The following is a 10,530-nucleotide window of genomic DNA, read 5'->3' as shown; positions in this document are numbered from 1 at the left end:
AGAACATGATAAGAAATAAAAACTCTGGGAAATGTTACTGACACAGATTATTTCTGCCCAATGAAAGGGTGAGGTTTTCAAAGCAACCTACAGTGTTGGGAGGCCCAATTCCTCTAATTTTATTTAGTCATCTTTGAAACTCTGAGCCAAAATCCTGAAAGACAATAACCGAAAAAGTCCAGGAAATACTGAACTACAAATCATCAAAGCAGTTCTCATAATGGTTACTGGAACATTCAGTGAGCTGCCATTATTCAACTTAATCTCCATCTTTTTCAAAGCAGTTAGATTGGACAGACCCCTAACTTGACAATGCATCCATGTCATTTACCTTCCAGAACAATCATATCTGCATCTAAATTGTCAAAGCCTTTTGTTTGTTTTATAGAGTTGGTAAACTTTTAAAGCTCTGATATTATCAGTAGACTGCTCTAAATGTACTTACCAGAAATTTTTCTAAAAATCTGTTAAATATAGTAAAATCTCTTTTACAAAAATAAATGAGCAACTAAATAATGACTTAAGTATTTTTTCTATTTGTTATCGATTGTTTATTTAGTTGTATATAAACACATTGTTGATATGAAAACTGGTAAAAATTTTAAGTCTGCAGATTTTTTTAAAAATTAAATCGAGACTTAATTATTACAATTTAACATCTACATTGCAATAAAACATAGAGACCTCTCAGACAGGCTAGGGTCCCATCGACACTAGAAAATAAGGGTTTTCCCCCATGGAAAATATCAATGAAAATGAAAAATCATTCATTTTGGTTGGGAAATGTTTGGGTTCTTTGCTACTCTGATGCCTCCTGGGCACTCTAGTACAAGTGCCTCAGGCCTCAGTCTCCTCTATAGGCTGCACTCCCTTGTTGGACTACATCTTCTGTGATGTGTGTACCACAGTCTCCGCTCTGGCTGAGTGGAGGTTATATAGCATGAGAGTTCCATGGCCATGGTGCATTATGGGAGATGAAGTCTGGCTGTGGAAATTGGAGTGGAGTGTGGAGAGAGGAGAATTGGAGCGTTAGGCACTGGAATTACAATTCCCATGAGGCACTGTGGCAGCTTTTCAGAACTGAAATATTTTGGGTTTGGGATGAAATATTTTGGCTTGTGGCCATTCAGTTTTTGGATGAGAAATTGAAAATTTCCATTGAAAACAGACACTTATTGCAAAAAAATATATATAAATGTGTTTAGCCAAAAACCCAGTTTGCCAATGAAAAACAGTTTTGACAGAACATTTTCAACAGTCCTACTCCGCAGAGTAAATGACAGCCCCCATCCTATAAACTTTCTAAGGTAAAAGACCTTCCATGGCTATATATTTAACGTATTGAAGTAGAGGTAAAGTTCATCCTCCCATTTCCAAGATGACTGTGAACCAAAACAAATAATATCCTCACTTAGATGTTTGTGAATCATTTTTTTCAGTTGCAGCAGCAGAATGAAGAGTTACAGAGTAAATCTGCCAAAGCAAAAACATGATAGGAGACTTGTGAACTCCTCAGAGATAGCTACAGGTCTTCTGTGCTGTATATATATACTAGAAGGAACCCAGTTAATCTAATAAGAAAAGAGGAAAAATTCAAATGCATTTTCATTGAGCATTGCCACAAAGGAGTCATATGGAGAGAAAAAAATAATCAAATGATCTTTGAAATTTAATAAGAAAAATCAGATTTATACACACTTTACAGGTAAGCTGTAAAACTATTCATTGTTTGAATCAGAAGGTTTTTCTAACTGAAATCAATGACAAGAAACAAAAGCAAAAATGACAGCCAAAAATGTTTTCAGTGAAGAGATGAAGTACAGAGAGAGATCAGTTAAAACATCTTCTACTCCAATGTAATGATATACCCAGCTGCATTTTGTAAAGTACTAGAAGAACTGCAATTTATTTGATTTTCCAGTCTCAATAGTGGAATGACTGTATGACAAAGAGTTTTCTAATGATTCTTTCAGAGGACATGTTTGTCTCTGTATCATAAAAATAATTTGAACCACTATGTAGCATAAAGAAGTCAATTGAATCTGAAAATGTTTGGCAAGATCATTTAGAAACTGACTAGAGAAGGACAGCTGGATCATCTTTAAGAACTTATGCTATGCCAGTGACAGATAAAAACATCAATAAATGCTATTAATGAGCTGATAATTACCAGTGTGAGGACTGCAGGGCTGGGTTAGAAATGATGTTTTTCATGAGATTGCAGTCTCTTACTGAGCACACACACTATGATATTTCTTATGCATGTTAATGTCATATATCATTTAAAAGTACTAAAGCATGACAATATAGTATAATATACAAATATAAGATCCTTTCCTGCAAATACTCTTATTCACTTCTGGGTAGACCTATTGATTTCAGTGGTGCTACTTGCAGGAGTAAAGTTATACAGATGCTTATATGTCTGTAGGAATAAAATTTATTAGACGTAAGGTCCAATATTGCTTCCATCAAAATCAGTGTTAAAACTCTCAATTAATTTAATGGGATAAGGCTATAGCCGAAAATAAATCTGATATTTTCTAAATCTTTGGTGTAAAAAGTAGAGAGAAGAAAGACTACACAAAGTTAAGCATACACACATCATAATTGGCTTTTGGGTGCATTCATATTAGAGGATTATTTATAAAAGATAAAGTACCCTACTATAATGGCTCTACATTTTGATATCAGCCTGGCATACCTGTTGTAAACCTGCAATATGTTTGTAATGGCAAATATTCATATTCTTATCATGCAATGGAGTTTCAAATGGATTTTAGAAAAGTATGCCAGAAAGCTTTCATGTACTCTTTGATCCAGAACTAGCTTTATATGAACCTGACCAGCTGGGAGAAAAAAAAGAAAAGCAGGAATAGGTGAGGTACAAATAAAGGGGATAGCTATCACAGGAGAAGGGATATAGACCTATAGAATTGAAAGGAGGAAGAAATGGGGCTTGCAGAGGGGGTAGTTGATTTGATTAAAATCTGTATTCTATTGAAGAACGAGTCCCTGACGTGTACAGAATCTAAGTATCTAATTAAATTTGGGGACTTTGTAGCATGAGAAACCCCCAAAACTTGTCTTGTGGTTTATGATGTTGCTAGAAACTCTTGTTGGCATTACTGGGGAACACAATTCCTTAGTTTACTACTGTGAAATAATGTTAATTAAACTCCCAAACTCTAATAACATATACATAGCATGTGTGTACATTTATGTATATGTGCGTATGCATGCACACATGAGCATATAGGATGTACCTTTTCAGGCCAAACTCCATCACTTTTATTCTATTAGAGTAGAACCTCAGACTTATGAACACCGTTACAAACTGACCAGTCAATTACCTACTTCATTTGGAACCAGAAGTATGCAATCTGATAGTAGAGAGGGGGAAAAAGCAGATAATATACAGTACAGTACTGTGTTAAATGTGAACTCTTAAAAAAAATAAAGGGAAAGTTTTAAAATAGGGATTTGACATGGAAAAGAAACTGTTTCTGTGCTTGTTTCATTTAAAAATAAGAAGGTTAAAAGAGCATTTTTCTTCTGCATAGTAAAATTTCAAAGCTGTATTAAGTCAATATTCACTTGTAAACTTTTGAAAGAACAACCATAATGTTTTGTTCTGTGATACGAACATTTCAGACTTACGAACAACCTCTGTTCCTGAGGTGTTCGTTAACTGAGATTCTGCTGTATACAATAGGAATTGTGTAGCAGTTTGCTGGCGTAGAGTCTTAAATAACAATTATCCATAATAAAGAATAAATACAGTTCACTAAACTGGTGTTGTTTAACCTGTTTTTCAAATCTTTCAATGCTTTGAGGCACAGATTGTTCAGCAAACCCAAATGACTCCTCAGCACGATGCTATTAAATTTCTCTTAATCCTAGCCAAGTATGTGTTGAGGGTATGCACCTTGGTGGATTAATATTACAAAGAGAAACTTGTCTGCAAGTATACACTCGGTGACCTATTGACAAGCATGCTAAAACGAGAAAGGTCTCCGTGAGTTTTTGTCACTCTTTTAGCTTGCACTCTGGCCAGCTTCACAAAGTGTTGCATCTTAAAATCTTTATAGCATCAACCATTTTGGGTTTTCTGATGCTGTAATGTCTCTCCTGAACGTATGGTCAGTACCTTCAGGAACAAAGATCTATGAGGTGATGGGTAAAGCTGTGGAAATCAGGTGAGTGTCATGGGTTTGAGGCTTTCATTTTGCAAACCTATCATCATAGTGCTTATAGTGTAAAATGTAAACTGCATAGCAAAAATATTCAATATTCCTTAGCGTTTTTGAGCACCTTAAGATTCAAAAGTATTTAGGAAACGGTTCAGCCCTTCTTTTTTTTTTGTTATTGTTGGGCCAAATTCTGCTATTTCTTATACTGGTATACGTCTGGATTAACTCCTCTAAAGTAAATGGGAATTGTTCTGATTTGATGTTATTGCAACCGAGAGTAGAATTAGGCCCATTATTTTTAATTTTAGGTGTTAATCAACTAATCTGAAACACAGGTCTGCAGATGTTGCTACTGTTCATGTCACTTTGTTTATATTTTCTTTTTCCCCAGGATTGGCTGCATTGTAATACTTTTGAAAAAGTTACTGTTGTTGATCCCAAATCATGAATTCATCTAACCTCTGGAGTCCACAGAATGTGCAGTATTGCTTTGACTTTGTTAACAATTCATGTCCTAGAAATGTAAGGTCTACAATCAGTCTTTGGGCAATGTACATCTTCATGGTGGGAGCAATAGTGCTCACAATGGGTGGAAATATGCTTGTGATCATTTCCATCGCTCATTTCAAACAGCTTCATTCTCCAACCAACTTCCTGATCTGCTCCATGGCAACTACTGACTTTTTGCTTAGTTTCATGGTTATGCCCTACAGTATGATCAGGTCTATTGAGTCATGCTGGTATTTTGGAGACCTCTTCTGCAAACTCCATACTTGTTGTGATATAATGCTCTGTACCACCTCTATTTTCCATCTATGTTTTATCTCTGTTGACCGTTACTATGCAGTTTGTGACCCATTGCATTATATCACCAAAATAACTATCCCTGTGATAGTATTATTTTTATTAATTAGCTGGTCTGTCCCATTCTTATTGGCTTTTGGCCTAGTTTTCTCAGAGTTGAATATTGATGGCATTGAAGAATATGTGGCTTCCATTGACTGCAGTGGTTTCTGTGCCTTCATACTTAACAAGCTCTGGGGAGTGATGGCTTCTCTTATAGCCTTCTTTTTCCCAGGCACAGTGATGGTGAGTATCTATGTCCACATATTTACTGTGGCAAGAAAACATGCTAGACAAATTGCTAAAATCCCCAGCACAATAAAATGTGTCTCTGCAATGAAAAACAAAATCTCCACAAAAAAAGAGAACAAAGCAACTAAGACTTTAAGTATAGTCATGGGGGTATTTGTTTTTTGTTGGCTGCCTTTCTTTATTCTTACGATATCTGAACCTTTTATTAACTTCTCAACACCTGAAGACTTGTACAATGCCTTCCTCTGGCTGGGATACTTCAATTCTACTTGTAATCCAATCATTTATGGTTTATTTTATTCTTGGTTTCGCAAAGCATTTAAAATGATTGTGACTGGTACAATCTTTAGACCAGAATCCTCTACTCTTACTTTATTTCCCACAAATACTTAGTTAGCCAGGTAGGGCTTTTATGAATGGATTAGCATTAATAGATGCATATGCTATTTCTGGAGATCTTTTAGAATAGGTCACATAAGGCCCTATATATTGACAACATTTACAAGAATCTGCACATGCTTTTTGGAGAAACAGTTACGTGCTGGCTGCAGCTTCCCACAGCTCCCATTGGCCGGGAACGGTGAACCACTGCCATGGGGAGCTGCAGGGGGCTGTGCCTGCGGATGGTCAACATCCTCAAAATGTCTCGCAAAATGTCTCATGGTCCACAATCAGCTTACCCTGTTGGGCCGCATGTGGCCTGCAGGCCGCAGGTTGCCCACCACTGCTCTATAGGTATTGTTTAAGGATTAGCATGCTATCTTAGTGAGCTGTCTGTCTAGATAGTAGGAAGTGAGAGAACCGTCTGGCAAACTATACAGTACATTCTATCCAGCTATGTTCCTGTATACACAGTGATCATTTTGACAACTACACTACAATATAATTTCTGTCCAACTACCAGTTTGAACCTCCACGTACAGTATTTAAGCATTAATTTATCTAGTTGCCCATATTTGAAAATGGATGCCACCCTTACTCCAATTGAGAGTATCTTTCTCTAGTTCTCAGCATGAATAAGGGTAACAGAACTAAGCCCAAAGTATTTTCTCTGGCTGAAAAACTGATCTTTATCTACATAGAAGCTACCCAAGCCAGTCTCATACAACCAGTGAAAGAGTAATTAAGTCTCTAGCGGGAAAGTGTTCTGAATGTTCATTGATTCAGTGTTCTGTTTGGGTTGTAGCTGCTGAGAAATCACCTCCTTCTCCATGCATTACCAAAGTAGCTGAGATCAGCTGAGAACCTTATGAGTCCCAAAAAACATGTGGGGGCTCGGTGGATGCTATGGGATGCTGTGAAAGGCCAAAATTATCACTGGGTTCAAAAAAAGAACTAGATATGTTCCTGGGGGGGATAGGTCCATCAATGGCTATTAGCCAGGATGAGCAGGGATGCAACCCAATGCTCTGAGTGTCCCTAGCCTCTGTTTGCCAGAAGATAGGAGTGGACGACAGGGGATGGATCACTTGATGATTATCTGTTCTGTTCATTCTCTCTGAAGCACCTGGAATTAGCTACTGTTGAAAGATCAGATACTGGCCTAAATGGACCTTTTGTCTGACCAAGTATGGCTGTTTTTTGAAGTGGGGCATTTTTGAAGGAGGGCAGATGGCGGTGCCTAGGTTTGTTCTCTTTTACAGTCCAATCCAAAATCCACCTAGCTCCTGCCAGAGGACAAAGAAGACCTCTTGTGGAGAAGGGCTAGTGTCATACTAATTTTGTACTGCTTATGAAACTATGTATCTTCATCCAGAGACAACAATGATAAGAGAAATTTTAAAAACTGGGAAAAAATAAAAAATGGATAAAATGTCTTGTATTTAAGGCCCTACTTAATTTGTGATATTGCAGAAATTGCAGCTCCTGCAATATTAGGCTTCCCCTGGAATTTTATCAGCCACTGGGGGCTGACAGTGGGAGCCTTGGGCTGCTGATAGCCCCACTGTCAGCCCCCAGAGGCTGGTGACCAGGGTTCCCGTTGTCAGCTCCGCGCATGGCAATGCTTCTGTATGACCCCTCTCCAGAACATCCCCTTTTTTTCCCTGCTGCCCCTGACATGGCCCCTGACCCTGGGGAGCCGGGAAGGAATGCAGTGAGGCTGGTTATACTGGCCTTTGTATACTTAGACATGTAAGGCTTGATTAGAGATAGGAGCCGCAGAGAGTTAGTTGTAGCTTCCCGATCTGGAGCTGCCCATCTCCAGTGCAAGTTTTTTCTGTACAGAGATATTTAAGCCACTGGAGGATTGGACATAATGGGGCTCTGCCCCCACCCCCATTGCACCCTCCCTCTCCTTATGCCAGGCACTGTGGGGAGGGGGGCAGTTGATGAAGGAGGCAGCTGTGCTACCCCTGCCAGCTTTGTGCCAATGCAAAATTTCCTTGTTTAAAGGGCACTCTAGGCTGGCCATTTCCAGAGACTTTAAGGCCACTTTGTGCTGCTTACACTTATGGAGGACAAAGCAGACTGGAGAACCTGGTCTTTGATTCCTTGTTATTCGGGACCTCTACCATTTTGCCCTTAATGTGCCATGCCACTAAGCATGTTAGCGTCTTCTCTTTTCCCAGATTCAGATTGACTTTTTAAAATAATTTCAGTGTTTAGTTTATACAGGGAGTGTGATTTGTCAGATGCTTAAACAATGTTTTAAAAAACCTTGAACACTGCTCAAGACATCAGACAGAGCTCAGGGAATAGACCTATAGAAGCTGTTTTTCTTTGAGGATTCGCATGTGAGATTCATGTTCCCTCAGCAGCAAAATGCAGTAAAACAGCAAAGGGAATGAGTGAGCTCTGGGGAGAGGATATAACGGGTGTCTCATTAACAAACAGTTTTTTTGCAGAGTTTTCATGATCTTAAACACCCATAATTAGTGTGACTCTTCTTAAGAACTTTTTGACTAAAGCTGTTTCACATAGAACTCTGTTAAATTTTGGCTCCCAAAAAACTGGCAGAATGAGTACTTTATTATTATACAATAAGACCTTGAGTCCCAAGAATTGCCTGCAAAAGAAAGAGAACGCTGCATGACAATCTCCCTCCCATATCTTTTGTATTTCCTCTGCTGGTCAGATTTCTGTAGTATTTGTCTAGCTGGTTGCATCCATAGGTGATGTGGAAGCTAACAGCAATGACAGTGCACATATAGGCAGCAACTTCCTCTCTACCTCCCACCACCCGAAGCCCTCCTTCACTCCACCCTTTCCCCCAAGTCCCCACCCCCACCCTGCCTCTTCCCACCCCTGCTCCACACCCGCCCTGACTCTTCCCTGCCTCTTTCCGCCCCTCCCCCAAGCACGCCCCATCCCCACTCATCCCACACCCTCCCAGTGCCTCCTGCCTGCCGGGGAACAACTGATCGCGATGGGCGGGAAGCACTGGGAGGGAGGCAGAGAAGTTGATCAGCGGGGCCGCCAGTGAGCGAGAAGTGCTGGAGGGAGCGGGGGGCGCTGGCTGCCAGTGGATGCTAAGCACCTGCTAATTTTTTTCCATGGACATGGAGTTGGAGCCTGTGAGTGGACCCCTACCTCCTCCACTCCCTGCTTGCAGATTGTTTTTTAAAATTGTACTCTTTAAACATACACAACTGCTACCTATCCAAGCTAGAAGAAAATTAAAGAACACCCTAGCAATCTAAATACCTGGGGTATGAATCCTTGGCTGAAAATATCACAAGAACAAGTTTTCTTTTCACCTATGTGTTACTTACTGTTTTGAGTTCTAATTCAGCAGAACAACTTAAGCGTTTGTTTAACTCAGTAGAACCGAACCTTGTGTTCAAAGTGAGGTACATGCTTTAGTGCTTTGCTCAGTAGGGATGGTCTCCTGAAGTGAGGCCTTGGATAGAGATAGGGATACAGTGAGAACAGTTTGCCTTGTGGTATTTCACTACTTGAATGTCTAGTTGTGGCTTGAATTTAGACGTGCAGAGACACATGGTGAGAACGATCATTCAAGACCCTTCATAATGTTTAGGGGGTTGAAATGGTCAAAGGTTGAGCTGTGAAAGTGGAAAAAGGAGAACGAGACACTTATAATTTCTAGCATATTTTGCCCATCCGTAAATGTAAATGACCATCTTTGGATTCCCTTTCTCTTATGAGGTATTCCCCTGTTTTAGAAGTCATTAAAGTAGTTCCTTTTTTCATTTATCTCAATTGAGACTTAATTATTATAATTTAACATCTACATTGCAATAGAACATAGAGACCTCTCAGACAGGTTAGGGTCCCATCAACACTAGAAAATAAGGGTTTTCCTCCATGGAAAATATCAATGAAAATGAAAAATCATTCATTTTGGTTGGGAAATGTTTGGGTTCTTTGCTACTCTAATGACTCCTGGGTGCTCTAGTTCAAGTGCCTCAGGCCCCATTCTCCTCTATAGGCTGCGTTCCCTTGTTGGACTACATCTTCTGTGATGTGTGTACCACAGTCTCCGCTCTGGCTGAGTGGAGGTTATATAGCATGAGAGTTCCATGGCCACGGTGCATTATGGGAGATGAAGTCTGGCTGTGGAAATTGGAATGGAGTGTGGAGAGAGGAGAATTGGAGTGTTAGGCACTGGAATTACAATTCCCATGAGGCACTGTGGCAGCTTTTCAGAACTGAAATAGTTTGGACTTGGGATGAAATATTTTCGCTTGTGGCCATTCAGTTTTTGGATGAGAAATCGAAAATTTCCACTGAAAACAGGCACTTATTGCAAAAAAATATGTCTTTAACCAAAAACCCAATTTTCCAACAAAAAACAGTTTTGACAGATTATTTTCTATCAGCCCTACTCAGCAGAGTAAATGACAGCCCCGTCCCATAAATCTTATAAGTTATAATTTAAAAGACCTTCCATGGCTTTATATTTAACATATTTAAGTAGTTGTAAAGTTCATCCTCCCATTTCCAATGTGGCTGTGAACCAAATCAAATAATCTCCTCACCGGGTTGTTTATGCATAATTTTTTTCAGTTGCAGCAGCAGAATGAAGAGTTATAGAGTGAATCTGCCAAAGTAAAGACACGATAGGAGACTTGTAAACTCACCAGAGACAGCTACAGGTCTTCTTTGTTGTATATATACTAGCAGCATCCCAGTTAATCGGCTCAGAACAGAGGGAAAATTTCAAATGCATTTTCACTGAGAATTGCCACAAAGGAGTCTTATGGAGAAAAAAGCAACCAAACAAGCTTTGTAAGGTAATAAGAAAAAAATTATGCACATTTTACAGATAAGCTCTAAAACT

General features: G+C 39.3%; 1 protein-coding gene across 1 annotated transcript; it reads left to right on the top strand.

Moving 5' to 3' along the window:
• Positions 1-4,637: 4,637 nt before the first annotated feature.
• Positions 4,638-5,681, top strand: LOC135875476 (trace amine-associated receptor 4-like). The gene has a single exon (XM_065400320.1). The coding sequence runs from the start codon at positions 4,638-4,640 to the stop codon at positions 5,679-5,681; it is 1,044 nt and encodes a 347-aa protein (XP_065256392.1).
• Positions 5,682-10,530: the final 4,849 nt, after the last annotated feature.

The sequence above is a fragment of the Emys orbicularis genome, chromosome 3 (assembly GCF_028017835.1).
Source record: "Emys orbicularis isolate rEmyOrb1 chromosome 3, rEmyOrb1.hap1, whole genome shotgun sequence".
Classification (NCBI taxonomy): Eukaryota; Metazoa; Chordata; order Testudines; family Emydidae; genus Emys; species Emys orbicularis.
Note: the sequence above shows the minus strand (reverse complement) of the source record. Positions and strands in the feature narration are given on the sequence as shown.